At 54.5% G+C, this 19,854-nt stretch overlaps 1 protein-coding gene across 5 annotated transcripts in view; it reads left to right on the top strand.

Annotated features, from left to right (window-relative positions):
* Window positions 1-19,854, top strand: part of ATP11A (ATPase phospholipid transporting 11A) — a 100,202-nt gene that overhangs the window by 55,320 nt on the left and 25,028 nt on the right. For all 5 annotated transcript variants that reach the window (XM_043477561.1, XM_043477563.1, XM_043477562.1 and 2 more), the window contains 12 exons: window positions 1,673-1,801; window positions 3,419-3,522; window positions 3,950-4,000; window positions 6,626-6,690; window positions 7,315-7,396; window positions 8,637-8,787; window positions 10,000-10,197; window positions 10,825-10,998; window positions 11,636-11,799; window positions 13,422-13,493; window positions 14,524-14,597; window positions 17,667-17,770. In XM_043477561.1, the coding sequence (XP_043333496.1) occupies window positions 1,673-1,801; window positions 3,419-3,522; window positions 3,950-4,000; window positions 6,626-6,690; window positions 7,315-7,396; window positions 8,637-8,787; window positions 10,000-10,197; window positions 10,825-10,998; window positions 11,636-11,799; window positions 13,422-13,493; window positions 14,524-14,597; window positions 17,667-17,770 (1,368 nt within the window). The remainder of the gene's footprint in view (window positions 1-1,672; window positions 1,802-3,418; window positions 3,523-3,949; window positions 4,001-6,625; window positions 6,691-7,314; window positions 7,397-8,636; window positions 8,788-9,999; window positions 10,198-10,824; window positions 10,999-11,635; window positions 11,800-13,421; window positions 13,494-14,523; window positions 14,598-17,666; window positions 17,771-19,854) is intronic.

Raw genomic sequence — 19,854 nt, 5'->3', positions numbered from 1 at the left:
TTCTTTCCTTGCAGAGTCCGTGGGGGGGGACCAGGTGGGGGCTGTTTCTCCAGGTCGGGGCCATGACGAATAAAGCTGCTGTGAGCGTCTGTGTAGAGGTTTTGGATGTGAATATAGCTTCCATTCTCTGGTATAAGAGTCAGGATCTCAGCTGCTGGGCCGTCGTGGACAGTCCCTTCCTGGCTGAGAAGGAGCAGCCCAGCCGCTTCCCGGAGCCTGCCCTGCTGTGTCCCCACCAGCTCTGCGTCTCAGCGTCCCCAGCAGTGTTCGGTGTGGCCTCTGCCTCTCGCCTCCGTGGTCCTGATTCTCCGTGTGGTCTATGCGCACGCCTCCCTGCTGGCTGCAAGCGCCTCACGGCTGCTTGCTTGCCTCAGGGCATCTCCTTCGTGAGACATCTGCTCGTGGCTGTTGTTTCTGTTCGGTCCCTAACTCACGTCCAGCTCTTCGTGATCCCACGGGCTGCAGCACACCAGGCTCCCCGTGCTTCCCTCTCTCAGCAGGTGTTCCCTCTGCCCAGAACACTGCTTTTTCTCTGGTGTGTCATTCAGTCCAGTTCAGTCACTCAGTCGTGTCTGACCCTTTGCGACCCCATGAATCGCAGCATGCCAGGCCCCCCTGTCCATCACCAACTCCTGGAGTCCACCCAAACCCATGTCCATTGAGTCGGTGATGCCATCCGACCATCTCATCCTCTGTCCTCCCCTCTCCTCCCACCTTCAATCTTTCCCAGCATCAGGGTCTTTTCCAGTGAGTCAGCTCTTCACATCAGGTGGCCAAAGTATTGGAGCTTCAGCTTCAGCATCAGTCCTTCCAATATTTAGGGTTGATTTCCTTTAGGAGTGACTGGTTTAGGATTTGTGGCCCTTGCCCGCTTCCTGCTTGGTTCATTGAGGGTTTTTACTGTGGAATGTTGAGAGTTCCCATATTCTAGGTGCTAGTCCTCTGCCAGAAATACCTTAATGGGGTTTTTCACTAAGCAGAAGCTCTTCATTCTGATGAAGCCCAGTTCACTGACTTTTCCTTGTATGGATGGTGCTTTTAGTGTCAAGTTAAGAACTCTTTGCCAAGGCCTGGTGGCCAAAGACTTTCTCCTGGGTTTTTTTTTTTTTTCCTTTAAAGTTTTTATAGTTCTAGATTAAGTTCCTTGTTGATTTTGTGTTACTTTTTATGCGAAGGTCCTTTTTGCCCAGGACTGCCCGCGTGCTCCAGCCTTGTCTGTTGGGAAGGCTGTCCCTCCTCCACTGAGTGGCTCTTGTACTTTGTTCAAAGCTGGTTAAGCCCAGTCTGTCCGATGGTCTGTGCGGATCCTCTGCTGGAACCACACAGGCCTCTTTACTGCGGCCACGTCCCAGGCTTCACACCCACGGGATGACTGCTCACCTCATCCTCCTGGATGGAGTTCAGATATTGCACATTACTTCTATCATTGCAAGATAGAATACTGCAGAATATTCTGTCATCATGCCCTGTGGAGCGTCCAGGTCTAAGCGTCCAGTGGTGCGTTGACCTTCCTGGTCTCTCCTGGGTTTGGGCCAATTGCCCCAGAAGCGACCCTTCTCAGCCGCGTTAACATCCACACACTTTCCTGCCAGTGACGCTGTGATGGCGTCCGTGGGAGCCGCCGCCAGAGGCCGGTTTCGGCTCACAGCGCTGTCTGTCGTCTGTCCTGCAGGTCGGGGACATCGTCATGGTCAAGGAGGACGAGACCTTCCCCTGTGACCTGATCTTCCTGTCCAGCAGCCGTGCGGATGGGACCTGCCACGTGACCACCGCCAGCCTGGATGGGGAGTCCAGCCACAAAGTAACGTGCCTGTTCTCTGCCCATGGGACCCGCTCCTTCCCCTGAGCTGTGCCCCTGTGGCCGGAAGATACCCGGGCAGGGAGGCTCTGCGTTCAGGGAGACCAGGGGCTGTTTGCTCTCGTTTGCGTCTCCTCGATCCCCACTTTCTTCTTCCCACCCCAGCACCGTAACCCTCAGCCTCTCCAGGTAACAGAAGCAAGTCCGTGTTCCTTTTTAGCTGCTGCTTAGCGAGGGCACCCAGTTAAGGATGTAAGGAAGAGATAGTTAGAGTTAGGAGGTTTTCATTTTGCTGTCAAAATCAGTGACTTCACCAGACTGGAACTGTGTGAAAAGTAAGTCTAGATTTTGCCCGACTGTTACTTCAATGAGTGTCTTTTTGTTAAAATATCTTAGTAAGGATTTTCAGAAATTATGATTCATTTCTTACACTCAGTGTGGAGTTCTATACTGGCAGCTGGTACTAAAAAATTTTAATTAATGATCACAAACAAAAGGCACATCACTATTAATTTTAAGGATTTCACTGTTTTGAAAACACGGACGATTGCAGGGAGTTTATGAAAGTGAGCCTGGCCCGTGGGTCCAGCATTTCTGAGGCTCTGGCTCCCATGGACACAGGAGCTTCCCCGAGGGGCAAGCCCTGAAGGGCACCCTGCTCCTCCCCGTGGATGACCACGGCCTCATCACGTAAAGCCCGTGGGGTTTCCACACTCACTGTCCCGTTTTCTACGTCCCGAATCCCAGGGGAGGGAGCCTTGCGACACCGTCGTCTGTAGAGAGTGGTTTTGGGTGGAGAGTGCTCAGTGTTCAGTGGCTGTCGGAGCTTGCGGGGTCGTGTCCACTCCTCCCCAGCCCGGCCAAGCCGTGCCACCTGACCGCGGGCAGTGGGCTGCCGTCTGCACCCCCACCCACAGGGGGACGTCCCTGCTCAGACGCGGCCACCCTTCCCGGGAGCGGATGCCGTGAGCGTCCGTGCATCACTGCGGTCGGGGCGAAGCCACACCCGTCCACACGTGGCCCGCGGCACATGCCTGTGTGTCTGTGCTCCTGGGCTGGAATTGTGACCCCGTCATTCTGAATCCTCACACGCTTGCCTGAGCTTACTCGTCAGGGATGCAGAGGAGATGGCGTCCTCCCAAGGCTGGCCTACTTGTCCACCATTCCTGGTGCCCTCAGGGCCCATCTTTGCAAAATGGGGCCCCAGGCCAGCAGCACCAGCAGCCCTGGGATCTGCTTAGAAATGTGGTTCTCGGGCACCACCCAGACCGTCGGCCTCGGAAACTCTGGGGCAGGGCTGGGGTTGTGGCCACTAGGCTGGACAGATGAACCCAAATGTCTGCTTTTGGAGGAGAATTGGGTTAGTTGAGGACACTGGCTAAGGATGGAAGACTTTGCTGGCACCTCTTAGATGCAGGAATCACGCACGGTGGTACCTATAGTCTTGTAACCGTTTTACTTCTGCAGACTCTGTCCCATATGGTAACCAGGCTTTGTACTCAGGCTTATTTATGTGCATAAACACTTAAACACCGGGGCTGCCCCAGGACAGGGTCTCCCCTTGCGGGGAGATTGTGTTGCTCGTTTGGGCTGTGACTCCCCATGTCCTTCCGTCTGCAGACTCATTATGCGGTTCAGGACACAAAGGGGTTCCATTCGGAGGAAGACATCGACAGTCTCCACGCAACCATCGAGTGTGAGCAGCCCCAGCCCGACCTCTACAAGTAAGCCGGCCTCCCCCCAGGGTCCCCGCCCACCCGGCCCCCAGGGCCCGGCTCTTGGCTGGTCGGGGTGGGTTGGGGTGGGTGTGTGTCACCGCGGAAGTCCAGCCCTCTTCCAATCATCTGTAGCTCTCTATGCAGATATTTGAAAAGGCTTCATGGAACTAAATGTGTTGAAGAAAAATGAATTTTCTGTGCTTTGAGGAAGTGATTTTAAGGAATGTCATTTAAGTCATGGGCTAATTAGAACAAGTAAAAGCGGGGGCGGGGAGGAAGTGTGGTTGAGCCCCCACCCCTGTGTTCCCGGGAGGACCTCAGCCCTTCTTAGAGACAGGGGTTGAGGGGGTCCAGGAGCCAGGGTCTCAGGTCCTGTTCCCCCCACCCCCGCCCCACTATCGCCACGGCAGTGACCTGACCCTCCCGCCCCCAGGTTCGTCGGCCGCATAAATGTTTACAACGATCAGAATGACCCCTTGGTGAGGTGAGTTCTCAGCTTCTTCTGAAGGCTGGGAAGTTTTATCTCTATTGTTCAATTAAACATGGTTCTTTCCCTGATGAGAGCTGTTCATCGTCACTGTCCAGTGGGTTTGAGGGGTGATCCTGCCTGACCAGAGTCTGGGCTCTTGTCTTGGCTGGTTTCTCTAGTGCATATGTCTGGACGTGTTAACAGACTAATGACCCCATGGAGAATGTTCTCCCGAGAGTCTGCTGAGGGCCTCATCACAGCCGGGCAGGGCAGGAGCCCCCCTCCCCGAGCAGGTGATGGGGAGGGTGCAGTTCCCCATTAAAAACACCTTCCGTAGCTGAACAGACTATGAGGCCGAATGGCTTCTGACTTGGAGGCCGTCAGAACGGCTGCGTGAATCTGCTCGTGGTCATCACCGGGCACCTTCTTGCCCTGGACGTCGGGGATGTGCTTCCTGAGGGCTGGTTCCCGGTTCACGCCCACCAGGGACGGGGAACCTGCTGCAGGGGATGGGCAGTGACCGGCACAGGTCCCAGGTGGGCGTCCACACCCAGACCACTGGCGGCTGGGAGCTGACTCAGCCCCGAGGCCTCGGACCCCTCTCAGCCCGGGCGTGGGCTCTGCCGCCTCCACTTCCCAGGCCTGGGAACGTTTTACTCGCGCGAGGTCCACACTGAGGGGACTGCCTTCGAAGTCGCTCCTTTTCCACAAGCCCTGCTGGTCAGAGATTATTTTTCTTCCAATTCAAACATTTCCAGATTGCCAGTGTCCTGGTATTACCATGAGTATTAAAGAAAGCACTGGCCCGGAAGTAGAAAAGAAAATGGAAATTAATGTCAAATAAGTAGTTGTGGGGTTTCTCTCCTTGAGAGGCTCCAGGAATTACTTGTTTTAAGGAGGCAGTTGGCACCCTCTTAGCATATTTTTATCACCATTCTTCATCAGCAGGTTAGCAAGTGCTTTTCAGAACCTATGGAGGCCTTGCCTTGGTCTTTCTTACATACATATTGTTCTAAAGGTAAATGCCTGGTTAGTGAGGAGAAACAACCTGGATTCCTGTGCCTCATGAGGACTAATTTGTGTTTGAAGGTGGGTGGATAGATTTAGCTGGCTCCATGGCACCAGTGGGTGACCCTGGAGAAGTCAGCACTGCAGGTTTTCCTTATTTGATATTTGTACAAAGTTGATGGCTGAGTCCCTTGAGAGATAATTACTAATATAGTTTGTATTTTGGTACTTATTCTAGTTTAGCTTTTTTTAGTATTTATACTAAAGTCAACAGACTGTTAATATTTGGATGTTTAAAGATGTTTATAAAGTTGTGGTGTGGACAGATATGAATTGTATATCCAAGTTCTGGCTCCTTTCTGAGTGATGTTTCTTCATCCTCCTGTCCAAACCAGGAGCAAAGTACTTTTTAAAGTAAGTTATTTTTAGACTCCGCAGAGACACTGTCTAAAGGGCCATTTGTTTCCATAAACGCCTTGGACGTGAGCTGTCGTGTTTGCTGACAGAGGCTGACAGCGCTTGTAACAGAAATGGACAGCATGTGTGCACCTGGGCGCCCCGTCCCACGTGGCTGTCGGCTGGGGGCCACGCCCTGAGACCACGGACTGCCCTGGGCAGACCCCTCGGGTCAGGGTGTCCCAGCCAGCACACCCCGCTGGGCAGTCCCCCTTTCTCGTCTTCACCCTGATGTGGTCCTGGGCCGGGTCGGCTGAGTACACTGGACGGATTTAAGTTTATAACGTTCAGTAGGTCCTCGCCTCCTTTGGTAAAAGGAAATCAAATGCTGATTAAGTGAAAAGCAAACTTTAGCAAATGTTTCCCTTTACCCCAAACCCCTTTACTCTCCAAAGAAAACCAGGAGAATATTGTAAATGGCAAATTTAGTGAATCTGAATCTGCTTCTTATTCCCTCTCTACTCTTGGGAAATGAGAAGAAATGATTACTCGGTCAACAGAGGGGACCACTGGCCCCCGAACCCCTAAAGGCAGAGAGTTTGTCTGTTGGTCACTGTTGAGTCCCGAGTGCTTGTTTGCACACGAATGGTTTTTAACTTCCTCTCTCGCTGTCTGCCCCGGCAGAGCAGTGCGCGGGTCACTGCAGACTCACAGGCCGGCTGCGTCCAGGGCCTGGGGCTTGGCTGCGTGCTTGTGGGTGCCTCCCTGGGCCCCCAGCGCCTCTCTGAAAGCCAGACTGTGTTAATGTATGTGTAAGTCCCCCGGGATGTGCTAGAAACAGCTCAGTGAGTTGCGGGCACCACTTGGCGTCCCCAGCGCAGCTGCCTTGGACGTGAGCTTGTTGGGGCGGGTTTCCAGGCTGGTCTGTGGGGTGGCACTTCTGGGAGGGGCCCTGGTGCTGCTGATGGTGAGGCCCGCTGTCTCTGGTGGAGTGGGGTCAAAGCCTTGGGGGCTGCCCAGTGGGGCTGGGCCCTGATGGAGCTGACTCTGTGGGAATCTCCCAGCAGACGGTTCTACTGTCCCCAGGGAAACAGCGCCTGCCTTTCCTGGGCCTCGGCTAGAGTTCATGGTCCTGACACAAGCAGATCTACACTGAGATGGTTTCCTCATGAAATGCAGTTGAGCCAGTGAGCTGCTTCTCCATTGTCCTGTTTCTGGTCGTCCTTCTCTTTGCAGGCCATTAGGATCGGAAAACCTGCTTCTTAGAGGAGCCACGCTAAAGAACACTGAGAAAATCTTCGGTAAACATTTTAGTTAGTGAATTATTAATAATAGCTTCTAAAACTAAGGGCCCCGTAAGCAGTTAAAATCCATGGAGGTACCCTGAAAGTGTCTCTTTGTGCTTTGAGGTGCTGTGGATTTATGGTGGCGAAAATTGTCCTCACTAAGAAAACCGGTCTCCACGCAGGACCACAGTCCACAACAGGGACATGCCAGTTTGTGACTCAAACATGAAGTCATGTCCATGAAAGAGTTCACACACTACGGTTCTGCAGGAAATGCTTTTAATGGCTGTGTTCCTTTGTTAGTAGCTTCCATTCCCCGTGGGTTAATTTTAATGTTTCAAGTGAAACAACTAATACACAAGTGTGTCTTATTGTTGGGAAGCCCAAATTACTAAAATCTGAACTTTTTTTAAAAAAAAGTACAGATTGCTCTCTATGTATGCAGGAAAAAAAAAAAAGTCTTTGGTCTAAAGAATCTTCTTGTATGACTTTTTATGAAGAGCTAGCTGGCCTAGAAAAATGTAAAGTGCGATCTGTTTTGTCCAGAACTCCACTTGCACCTCTCTGCACGTGCCTCGCTGTGCAGAGGACGACAGACACGGCTGTGCGGTTGCCCCTCATCTACCCTCTGCTTTGCAGGTGTCGCTATTTACACGGGCATGGAGACCAAGATGGCGCTGAACTACCAATCAAAGTCCCAGAAGCGCTCTGCTGTTGAGAAGTAAGCTCGTGTATCCCACGGACTGAATCACGTAAAACGTCTACAGCCGTCCCAACCTAATGCGCCCAGTCTCATCCGAATCATGTAAAAAACCCGTGACTTCCACTGTCACAGACCCTGGCAGCTGTGAAATCGTTCTCCTGTTGGCCTGACCAGCAACTCCTTCGTGAGGTCTGACAGACGGTTGGGGTGATGATTTAGATCTTAGATCGACTATCTTATTTCGTGGGGCTGTAGGTGCCTTTCACCCCAGCCACATCCGTAGACTCCCACCTGAGTGCGGACACCTGGGTCAAGGTCAGCTGTGGATGCCCATCAGGTCCTCCCGTGAAAAAGTTGAAATTAGGTAGCTTTTCTGATGTGGTTTCACTGAGGAAAAGTGTGAGCAGAGCCAACAATCTTCATTAAACAGTAAAATCCTTTTGATAATAAGTCATGACAGAGTTGAGTTTGTGAGAAAATGTGACCCAGGTGGCATCTTCTTTGCCTCACAAAATACAGAGCGTCCCTAACCTGGGATGGACGGCTGAGTGACCACACGTTGTGAAATAGAGAGATACCGGCTCCTTAGTAACTTGGGGGTGACTGGGGGTGACTGTCGGGGCACCGTTGTTTGCTGTTGGCAAGTCAGCCTCCAAGTGGGACCCTGGGTCTGCCCACCCGTGGCTGCATCAGCGTGGCTGCCTCAGCGTGGAGTTGGGCCGTCGGTTCTTATTAAGGAAGGGTGCTTAGTTTCCAGATGTCCGCATGGACAAATCGGTCTCAGAAACAGATACTGGAAAATCAAACTTCCTTCATAGGCTCCTAAGACACTGGCTAAGGACTCAGCGCTTTTCCCACACAAGGCATTTGCTCCCTCCTTCCGGCCTTCCTCCAGGCTGGAATGCACTGGCTGATGCTTCGTGATAGAAGACGTTGATTTCTGGGTGTTCTGTGAATTAAGAGCCCTAGACCATGCAGACGCCCTCGAGCAGGGCGGGCGTGCGCTGTGCTCCTGTCCTCCAGAGTCCCCTGTCCCCAGTTCTGTCCCTGTGGCCCCAATCACAGGCCAGCGCCCAGAGTGGACTCAGATGTAGACGAGCTTGCCTTTTCCACTTTGGCAGTTGGTCGGGGGCCCCTCTAAAACCTTTGCTGTGTTGTTCCCGTCTGCTCGCCACGTGCTCATTCCGAGAAAGCTGACACCCAGCTCGGGGCTCCTGGGGAACAGGCGCTCCGTCTCCATGACCGTCTTGTGTTTCAGATCGATGAACATGTTCCTCGTCGTGTACCTGTGCATCCTCATCAGCAAGGCGCTCATCAACACCGTCCTCAAGTACGTGTGGCAGAGTGAGCCTTTCCGGGACGAGCCGTGGTACAACCAGAAGACGGAGGCCGAGAGACAGAGGAACCTGGTAGGCGGAGGCGCCTGGGGGCACGGGATGATGGGATGCTGGTGGTAGACACACTGCTGACAGTGAGAGTCAGCTGCGTCCGCCCCCTGCGTAGGCACTGGCTGCTCCACCTTCTTTGGGTATCGGCTTCCATCCTAAATTCATAAGGACGAACCTTAAACATTGGGAGCACGGAGTCTAAACCGCTGGGCCACCAGGCAAGTCCCAATATGTTTATTTGATTAAATCTCCTCTACTTAGGGGCTTCCCTGGTGGCTCAGATGGTTAAGCGTCTGCCTGCAATGCAGGAGCGGAGAAGGCAATGGCACCCCACTCCAGTTCTCTGGCCTGGAAAATCCCATGGACGGAGGAGCCTGGTAGGCTGCAGTCCATGAGGTCACTAAGAGTCGGACACGACTGAGCAACTTCACCTTCACTTTCATGCGCTGGAGAAGGAAACGGCAACCCACTCCAGTGTTCTTGCCTGGAGAATCCCAGGGATGGGGGAGCCTGGTGGGCTGCCATCTGTGGGGTCGCACAGAGTCGGACACGACTGAAGCGACTTAGCAGCAGCAGCAATGCAGGAGACCTGGGTTTGATCCCTGGGTCGGGAAGATCCCCTGGAGGAGGAAATGGCCACCCACTCCAGCATCCTTGCCTGGAAAATCCCATGGTCAGAGGAGCATGATAGGTTACAGTCCATGGGGTCGCAAAGAGTCAGACACGACTAAGCGACTTGACTTCCACTTCCTCTGCTTAAAACGGTACCCTCTTCTGGCTGGGCCTACTGCATCTACCTGGGCCATGTGCAAATCCCAGCCTGGGACCCTACCTCTTTCCTGTGCTCAGGCCAGCCTGCCAGGAGACTAAATGGCTTAGAAATAAGGACAAAACTAGACAGAAAAGCTGCTTGTCCAGACCTAAGCTTGGTCATTTGTCAGAATCTCAGAGTAAACAGAATCATCACCCTGTTTGGTGTCCTCCGGGCTCTCGGCGGGAGGCCCCCATTGTCTCCAGGTGTGACTCACAGGTGGCCCGCCCCCGCCCCCCACCAGCAGCACAGGTGTGGGGCCAGCCTCGGCGCCGACGTGGGCGGACAGAGGAGAGCAGACAGCCCCGAGGCCCAGGTGGCCTTCCCAGTCGGGTCGGAAGCGCCTGTGTTCACAGACAGCACTTGCTGAGCTGAGCTTCATCGCTCGCAGTGCTGGCCGTGACCGCGCCGCACCGTCTCAGTTCCTCAGGGCCTTCACGGACTTCCTGGCCTTCATGGTTCTCTTCAACTACATCATCCCCGTGTCCATGTACGTCACCGTGGAGATGCAGAAGTTCTTGGGCTCCTACTTCATCACCTGGGACGAGGAGATGTTTGACGAGGAGATGGGTGAAGGGCCGCTGGTCAACACCTCGGACCTGAACGAGGAGCTGGGGCAGGTCGGTGTCTCTGGAACAGTCTTCTCTCTCTGGATGGTGGGGGAGCCCCTCACACCTGCATCCTCAGGCTTCCAGAGGCCATGTGACTCTCAGCCTGCAGGCAGACCCCCTGGGTGTTCGGAGGGGGACGCTGCCATCCCTGAGCAGATACAACTGACACTCGAAAGACGGCAGCAGGGCGGCTTCCCCTTTCTCATGTGACGGTGGGGGTGCTTCTGTGTCGACAAGTTAGGCAGACTCGTGACGTTCACTCGCCGACACCGGCTCACCCATGGCCTTTCTAAGCAGGGCTGATTCCGGGTTTTGAGGGCCTGAGTTGGGGTGAATCGGCAATGAGCCCTCAGCTCCCCCAGCCGTCTTCTCAGTCCTCGCGGCCCCAGGTCATCATTGTCTGGGCGGGCGGAGTGAGACTGAGCTTCAGTCTCTGGCGTAAAGAGAGTTCACAACCCCTCCGCTGAGCTGCTCCCGGCTGCCAGCTTGGGGCCTGAGCTCTGCGCTGTCTTGACCTGCTAAGTGGGCGTGATAACCAGGACCCATCGTGCACAGAGCTCGGTGGGGGGGAGGGATGGCGCCGTGTGGGGGTCTGAGCCCCTCGGGGGCAGCCTGTCAGCACAGCCGCATCCGCAGGTGGAGTACGTGTTCACGGACAAGACGGGCACCCTCACCGAGAACAACATGGAGTTCAAGGAGTGCTGCGTGGAGGGCCACGTGTACGTGCCCCACGCCGTCTGCAACGGCCAGGTGCTCCCCGACGCCTCCGCCATCGACATGATCGACGCCTCCCCGGGCACCAGTGGGCGGGTAGGTGGTCTTGCTTCCCGCCCTCGTCCCGCCCCCCCCCCCTTCCCAAGGACATGTCTCGGGACAGAGCAAGGGCACCTCTTGTCCTGGGGTCTGGGACAGAACTGACTCTCCCGTGACTCGCAGGAAGAAAAGACGTGGGTCCAGGCGTCCCCGGTGAATCCGGCCGTCACGTCGGGGCTGGAGACAGCTCACGTCACACTTGAGCTGGGTCACTGCGGGCTGAGAGTAGGGGACCCTGCAGACCGTGCGTGCTCACGCATGGACACACAGGGACACAGACACGGACGCACATACACATCAGGCACGCATACGTGCTCACACCAGCTGTGCGGTTGTGCACACGCACGCACATGGACACACACACACAGCCTGCTGCTGTGGCTCCACGTCTCTCTCCCTCCAGGAGGGGCCGTTACCCTCGTCAGCGGTCACCCAGGAGGCCCTTGAACCTGCCGCCTCCCTGAGCCCATGTCCATCTTGTCTGGCCTGGACTCCGCGGCTGCCCCCAGAGGCAGAGCTGACACTCCCCGACCCCCGGCGGCTGCAGGCCCTGATTCGTTGTTTGTCATCGTCTGTTTGGGTTCCTTTGTCTTAAGCGGACGTGCTTAAAGCCGTGGGTTGTGCTGTGTTTCAGGAGCGGGAGGAGCTGTTTTTCCGGGCCCTCTGTCTGTGCCACACCATCCAGGTGAAGGACGACGACGAGGTGGACGGACCCCGGAAGTCGCCGGACTCGGGGAAGCGCTCCGCGTACATCTCGTCCTCGCCTGATGAGGTGGCCCTGGTCGAGGGCATCCAGAGGTGCGTGTCAGGCGACTCTGGCCCTGGAGGCGGGGGTGTTCTGGGCACTGTCCACCGTCACCGTGGATGTGTCCTAGCAGCATCCTGACCAGGTCCCTGGGCCTGGGGTGTTCCACTCGGGTGGGGGCCAGGTGGTCACTGCCTCTGGGCTCTGATCCCCACGGCAGTGGATGTGGGTTCCTCCTGCTATCTTAGACGGCAGTTTTCCCTCCTAACTTCTGCAGTAACTAGAGGCATTGCAAACACTCACAGGATTTTTTAAGATGCAGTCTTAGAATCCCTATGACAAGTCTTCGTCGTCCATCCTAAAAAGCTGATGTCCAGAGAGGTCAAGCAACTTCCTCAAAGTAACCCAGCGTGAGAAGGGCTGGGCTGGATGCTGGGGCTCTCACTGCCCACTCCTGTGAGTCCTGTCCTGCCAGCTCCTTCAGGTCTCTTTCTGGGAGTTATTGCTGCCTCGTGACACGGGGCTCTACGCAAACACTTGGGAAAACACTTCTCTCCAGTTGCGTAATTCCAAGTCTTTCCTTTCTCATCACCGATGACCCTGATTTAACTCCGAAGGTGCGGGATTCACTGCAGGGCACAGGGGACTAACCCAGAACCTCATAATAACTTGCAGCAGAATATGAGCTGTGGCAAGAACCTGGTCACACCGCTATACGCCTGAAACTCACACCATGGTGTGAGTCAACGGCCCCTCAGTTAAAAAATCAGTGAAGGCACTAACCTCCCCCTTCACTGCCCTCGGAGCATGGACGTCGGGCACCTCTAGTCTGTTGGAACCATGCTTTTGTCATGGACTAAATGCTGCATTTTCCCCTGCAGTTTGAAAGTGATATCAGGTGTGTATGTTGTGTATTCAACATACATATTCATGCATACCCAGGGGAGATTTCTCAGAGCGAGCGAGGTTTATGTCTTCTTGGAACACGAGCGTTCGGGCACTAAGGCACGTTCAGTCATAGGGACCACCCCCAAGCCGCCTCTCCTTCAGCAGCCAGCTCCCGCCAGGCCAGCGGGCCCTGACCCGCAGGCCCCAGCGTCTTCGTACCGTCAAGGCTGCTGCGGTGCTCGAGCGTGTATCCACCTCCCGTGAGCGCCTTGCGTCCGGAAGCCAGGCCGGCTTCCTCTCGCCCGTCGCTGGGCCGGCGTGGGCAGAGCTCCCGCACGTGCCTGTGTTGGATGGAGGTCACGGTCGAGCGCCCTGCGGCCCATGTTGAGCTGCGCTGTGGTTTCTGTGTCAGTAGACCGAGCGTCCGCCTGGAGACTGACAGGCTCCCAAGTCCTAATTCTGACATCATAACCAACTCTGAAGGGCCGCCCTGATAGTAGAGACAGGGCCCAGCCCGCAGGCCTGCTGCCCGTCAGAGTCACCAGTAGGAAGCAGCTCATCGCGTGTGACGCGCCGAGCGGCCACTCCCATGTCCAGCTCCCTGGGCTCGTGGAGAGTGTTTTGAGGCAGTGAATAAACGCAGTACTGACTTCGCCATGCAGCCGACGGTCTCCATTTTACTAGAGGCGTTTCTTTTCCAAAAGGAAAGCTTTCCCAAAGTATGAAGGAGAAATATCTGTGGGGAGGAAAGAGGTCCACACTAACCCCGGGTCTGTCTGCCCTGCAGGTTTGGCTTCACGTTCCTGAGGCTGAAGGACAATTACATGGAGATGCTGAACCGGGACAATGACGTCGAGAGGTGAGGGCACCGCCGGACGGGAGGGGAATGTAGCACTGTCTTCCCAGCGCTTTCTCACCGGAGAAAACACCAAAGTCTCCGTGCTCCTCCCATGACGCTCCCTCCCTCTTCTCCGTAACGACCCCAAGAGTGTCGCCAGAACGCCCGGAGAGTCTGAGTCGGACGCTTGGAGGAGAGGTTGGGTGGTGGTGGACCGTCCGACAGGCTCGGGTGAAGCCATGCAGGGTCCGTTTTACAGCAGGAGTTCGGGACCCTTCTCGTCCATTCTGACACCCCGAGGCCGTGCTCTGACCCCCACAAGAGGGAAGACGTGAGCCCTCCCCCCGCAATGGCCCCGGGATCCTGCATCCTCGGAGCCCGTTCCAGGCCGTGGAGGGTGGGGTCCTGTAGACACACTGAGAAGGAGATGGACAGGGATGTTTCACTTTCCGTATCAACCTTCAGGGACTCAGTCCAGCCTAAAAGTGCTGGTACCAGAGACACGTGGTGTGTCTCGATTTTGACTTGACTTGGACAGAGGGGTTGTCCATCTCTCCTGGGTAAATAAGCATTAGTGGGCTGTTATGGAGATGGCGCAGTTGGTAAGGAATATAACATTTGGTGACGATGGTCTCAAAGAACGGGATTTTAAATTTCTGTTCTGGAAAAGTAGACTCCCAGGGTGTGGGGGAGGTGGTGAACCCCTGACTCCAGAAGGGGCTTCTGGGTTCTCCAGCCACGGTCAGCCGTGGCTCTTCCCCAAAGCACTTGGGGGCCTCCGCGCGCCGTGGTGTGACCCCGGGGAGGGCAGTGACGCTGCTGTCCGGCTCCTGCTTGCCAGCTGGACAGGCAGGGGAGAGCACCTCTCAGGCCATCACCACCTGGTGCGGCCGGGCAGCCTCACAGCCGTGATGGGCCGATGACCCACCCGCTCCTCTCGGGGCCGTGTCACCCGCAGGGAGGCTGGCCATCACCCGGATGCGGTGTGGTGGTCGCCAGGTCGCCACGGAGCCAGGTGGCCGTCAAAACGAGTTTTCAATCTCTCTTTCAGGTTTGAGTTGCTGGAAATTTTGAGTTTCGACTCAGTAAGAAGGCGAATGAGTGTAATTGTCAAGTCTGCTGCAGGTAGAAATTTCTTTCCCTTTGATTTGTCAAATGGTCCATTGTGGCTGTGCTTTATTCTGACGCCTAAACTCGGTGGGGCTCTAAGGATTTAACCATTTGTCCTCCCTTTTAAACACAGATAAACCTGCACTGGCTGTTCACCTCCAGCCCTATTTAGGCCCAGCATCTTAGGCTGGCTTATTCATCCTTGGGCTTTCCCTTGAGGGGCAGTCTGGTGACCCATCCTCAGGGCCCTGCCCCTCAGGTTAGACACAAGGCAGCCTGTGTCCTGGGCCCCCCACCCCATCCGCACCCGCAGACCCTCCCTGGTCTGGACTCTCCTCCTCAGACCCTCTCCCAGGACATCTCCTCGGCCACCTGTTGGAGGCCTTCGTGGTTTCCTCGGCCTGATGAGCTGTGAGTGCTCCCGTCCTCTCTGGGCCGCAAGCGTCCTGAATGGGGGGTACACCTGGTCAGCAGCGTGCCCGCCACCTCGGTGCCGAGCGCTCGGGCGAATGCTGCTGGACTCCGCTTGCTAACTTGGCTTCCGTGGCATCTCACCAAGAGACGTGGGATCGTACTCTCTGTTGTTTCTTGAATCTAGACCATACCAGGCTGTGTTTTTCTCTCTGGAATCCTGCCCGGCGAGCAGGCAGACGGAGACGCTGCCCTGAAACTATAAACAGAGCCCGCCTGAAGACGGTCCGAGGGCTCGTGGGAGGGTTCCACGTCAACATGGTCCTCACACCGCGTTGACCAGAAGTGCCTGCTCTTTCTCCCGAGCTGGTGGGGATGTCGGGGGGGTGCTGAAGCCCATCTTTCAGCCGCTCCCTGGGAACCACGCTCCACGCCCTGGGGAACACGGCCAGCTGGGGCTGGTTCTCTGACCCGCGGGGCTCCCTCACCTCCAACCGGGTTGTCAGACATGACGACTCCACCCACGAGACTCACACCAGTGACGCCGTGAAAGCTCAAGCACTTTATGTCGATGGTCCTGTGACTCGTGGCCACGGGGTTGGTGGTACATGGGAAGCGTGCTGCCCATCGTGTTTGGAGACGAGTCCCCGGGTGCCCATGCTGCCCCCACTGCCTCTGGGCAGCGCTCGGCTTATCCAGGGCGAAGGTGTTCGGCTGCAGAAGTTCATACCATCAGGCTTCTTGTCCAGTGACTCCCCCCTCACAGATGTGAGGTCTAGGAGGTGAACCGTGTTGGGGACAGTCCGTGAGCCGGCCGTCAAGACCGCCACGGCCGGAGGTGACACCCCCACTGCTCAGACACCATCCTCCGCCCTGTCCGCACGCTCTCCTGGACCTCCAGGAGCTCCGTCCTGGTACCCGGGGCTGGAATATGGCGTCATCACAAACAGCTCCACTTCGGCCATGAACAGCGTGGCCGAGCCTGGAGCAGGCGCTGGGGCATGGGAAAGACTTGCATCCTCAGTGACTGAGCTGTTGAAAGTCCTTTCCTTGAGGAGATTTCCTGGGGCACCTCTCGGGGCTTCATGGGAGAGGCCAGGGCATCGGAGCCCACCGCGGCAGCAGTTAATCCACAGACGCTGACTGTTGAATTAAAGAAAATGTGAAAGTGAAAGTGTTAATCACTCAGTTGTGTCTGACTCTCTGTGACCCTGTGGACTGTAGCCCACCAGGCTCCTCTGTCCATGGAGTTCTCCAGGCAAGAATACTGGAGTGGGCTGCCATCCCCTTCTCCGTTAATTAAGGAAGTTGTTCTCTAAGCAGTGATTCCTCACCCGCATTGACACCGGCTGCACGGAGTGATGGCCTCCTGGGCAGGACGGAGACCAGAGGCCTGCGGCCCGGGGCTCGGCGGCCCGCCCTGGGAGCTGCTGCAGCCGCGGGCGCTGCCCGAGCCCAGGCACCGAAGTCAGTCACAGCACCGTGTGTGGGCACTGCTCTGGAGGCATCACCTCCCAGACCTTTACAAGCCCAGAGCGCCAGGAGCTAGAGCTGATGCCCAGGACTGTCTTCTCTAGTCCTTACACGTCGCCTTGCACTCCGGACGTTCTCTGCTTGACCGCAGCTTTAGGCTGAACACATCTCACACTCCAGCGCGTAAAGAGGGAAGACAGGTCAGGACGGTGGGAAATCTCAGTCGTTCACAAGCCATTACCGTGAGTCCTCTGGGATATTTCTAGGACAAAGAATTACTGTTCAAGACTGCATCACTATTCAGAGTTGGCTGGACCACAGAACTTGTTTTCTGTGTCATGTGACGTGTGAGCATTGCATGGAAACCACAACTGGTGCCCACAACTGGGTGCCGCCCGTGCCAGGCTGGCGGGCGCATAACCAGGAGTCCTGGGTCAACGGCTGAGAGTGTGCAGGTTTCTCCTCGGCGTTCGAGATTTCTGTCTGAAGACAAATTCGGAAGCAACCCTGGTCCCAGAGACAAGCCCCTTGGCGTTTCCACGAGCAGAGCTGTGTGCTTTGCAGGCCAGGATGTTCCTCGTAAAACAGGAGCCCCGGTGCCAGCAACCTGTGGTCGGCATGGATGCCGTCCCCCGTCCACCCTGACCTGGCTAAGGGGGAACCTTCCAGCTCGAGGGGGGAGGAGTGTGCCCCCCAGCACTGACACGCGTGAAGTGACCGGGGCGGCAGGTGGGGGAGAACAGTACCGCAGATGCTTCTCGTAACTCTTGTGCACACAGAGGATGGTCCGATGGTCACGTCCGGTGCCCCAGCAGCTCACTGCCCATTTGGGGTTGGCCACACCCTTGTGTCCTTACGCCCAAACCCCAGCCCGGTCCTGTGGTGATTCATCCCTCACTCACATCCCTGCCGGGGAGCTGGTGGAAGTGACGGGAGGAAGGCTGCCCGGAGCCAGTGTCTGTCCTTCTTCCCGACTTCCCTGCGATGCTGGTGATGTTGGAATAAGATGAGGCTTTGTGGGGGCAGGACTCTGTGGCTTTGATGTTCCCGGCTTCACAGGTTAACTGGTCCATCGACATTTCCACAACAGCCTTGGCACTGATGCCCCTGGTTTTGTTTTTAAATAAAGCATCATCTGAAAGATATCTCTGTCTTCCCCATAGTGTGAGTCAATGAAAGTCTTCTCACCTCATTTTCTAGGAGAAATTTACCTGTTTTGCAAAGGAGCAGATTCTTCCATATTTCCCAGAGTGATAGAAGGCAAAGTGGACCAGATCCAATCCAGAGTGGAGCGCAACGCGGTGGTGAGACGCCGGGGAGTGGGGGGTCCTTGTGCCTCTTCTCCCGTGGGGGGGGGCGCACTGCGGGGGGCCCAGTTGCATCCTCTCCAGGGGGGCACCGCCCCCCGCAGCCTTCCATTGGCGTTTGGTGGCTGGAGAGGGCTGTGTTGCGTCCAGAATGACAAGCACAGTATGATGCTGTTGGAGAGAGATCTTCCTCCCGAGGATTTCTCGGGACTGGCACTTTGTGTTGTGACTTCACCTGTTCGGTTTTCTTCCACATTTCACCTGAAGCGAGTACTCAGTCTGTTCTTAGGTCATCAGAGCTTTGTCTCAGGACCATTGGTTGAACAAGACTGTTCTCTCCCTGTTGGACGGCCTTGGCATCCTTGTAGAAAGTCATGCAGCCACATGTGCAAGTGTTCCCTTTAGGGCTCCCAGGTCTGTCTGTTGGTCTCTGCCTGTCTTTATGCTAAGACCACACTGTTTCGGTTACTTATCTCTTTCCCGTGACTTTTGAAACCAGGAACCGTGAGTCTGTCTTTAAGCCTTGTTCTTCTTTTATAAGATTGTTGTTTATTCTGAGTCCCTTGAGGTTCCATGTGAATTTTAGGGCGAGTTTTCCCATTCCCACGAAATGCCATTGGGATTCTCATCAGGGTTGCACAGAATCTGTAGTTCATGTTGGATAGCGTGGTCATCATGGGAATATTGTCTTGGAATTCATAAACACAGGACACCTTCCATCCGCTTAGGTCTTCTATGACTTCTTTCAGCAGCGTATTATAGTTTTCGGTCTATGAATTCTTCACCTACCTCCATGGTTTAACTCATTCTTAGGTATTTTATTCTTTTTGATGCTATTATAAATGGAATTTTTTTCTCAATTTCCTTTTTAGATTGCATTCTTTTTGGGTAGTTAGTGTATAGAATATGCAACTGTTTTTGTATGCTGACTTTGTATTCTGCACCTTTACTGAGATGTCTATTATTAGTTCCAATGTTTTTGTGTATGAAATCCTTTGAGTTTTCTACGTATAAGATCCTATCATCTGAGAACAGAGGTAAGTTTATTTCTTCCCTTCCAACTTGGATGCCTTTTTTTTCTTGCCTATTTGCTTTAGTTAAGACTTCCAGCACCATGTTGAATAGAAGTGGGAAAGCAGTCATCCTTATCTTGTCCTTGACCTTAGGGGAAATAACTTTTACTCTTTCCTGACTGAGTATGACGCTGGCTGAGTTTCCGTGTGTGGCTTTTATAAGGTTGAGGAAGTTCCTTTCCTCCTAGTTTATTGAGTGGTTTAATCAGGAGAAGGGGACGACAGAGGATGAGATGGTTGAATGACATCACCAACTCAGTGGACGTGAGTTTGAGCAAACTCGGGAGACAGTGAAGGACAGGAAAGCCTGGTGTGCTGCAGTCCATGGGGTCACAAAGAGTTGGACACGACTGAGTGACTGAAAAATAACAAAAATCATGCAAAGGGGTTGGGTTTTGTCAGATGCTGGGGTTTGGGTTTTTTTGCATCTGTTGAGTCATCATATGAGTTTTTCCTCCTTTTTTCTATTTGTGTCATATATTACATTGATTTTCATATGTTGAATCAGCCTTGCATTCCTAGGACAAATCCCACTTGGTCATGTAAATGATCATTTGGATATGCTGTTGGATTCAGCTTATGGACATTCTGTTGAAGACCTTTGCGTCTATGTTTGTGAGAGCTCATGACTAATTTTTTTTCCTTGTAATATGTCTGTCTGGTTTTGTGTATCAATATCGTTTTATATACAGTGTCTATGGTTTTAATAGTATCAGTGCTTAGCAGGAGGAATAGAGAAAAGCATTTCTACTCCATGTTTCCACGAGGGGAAGTCCCATATCTGCCTTGACAAACAAGGTTTTATTTATTTCTAAAGCTTCTGCTGACCATTCACTCCAATTCTACATTCTGGGACAGCTCTGGATTATTATCCTCTTATTTATTACAGCTCTGGATTATTATCCTCTTATTATTACTAAAGTCTTATCTTTCGGTGGCCCTGGTTTGTGTTATGTGTTCCCACGCTAACTAGTGTGAACACGTTACAGCCGATCATGACCGTGAATC

Source organism: Cervus canadensis, chromosome 9 (genome assembly GCF_019320065.1).
Source record: "Cervus canadensis isolate Bull #8, Minnesota chromosome 9, ASM1932006v1, whole genome shotgun sequence".
NCBI lineage: Eukaryota > Metazoa > Chordata > Mammalia > Artiodactyla > Cervidae > Cervus > Cervus canadensis.
Note: the sequence above shows the minus strand (reverse complement) of the source record. Positions and strands in the feature narration are given on the sequence as shown.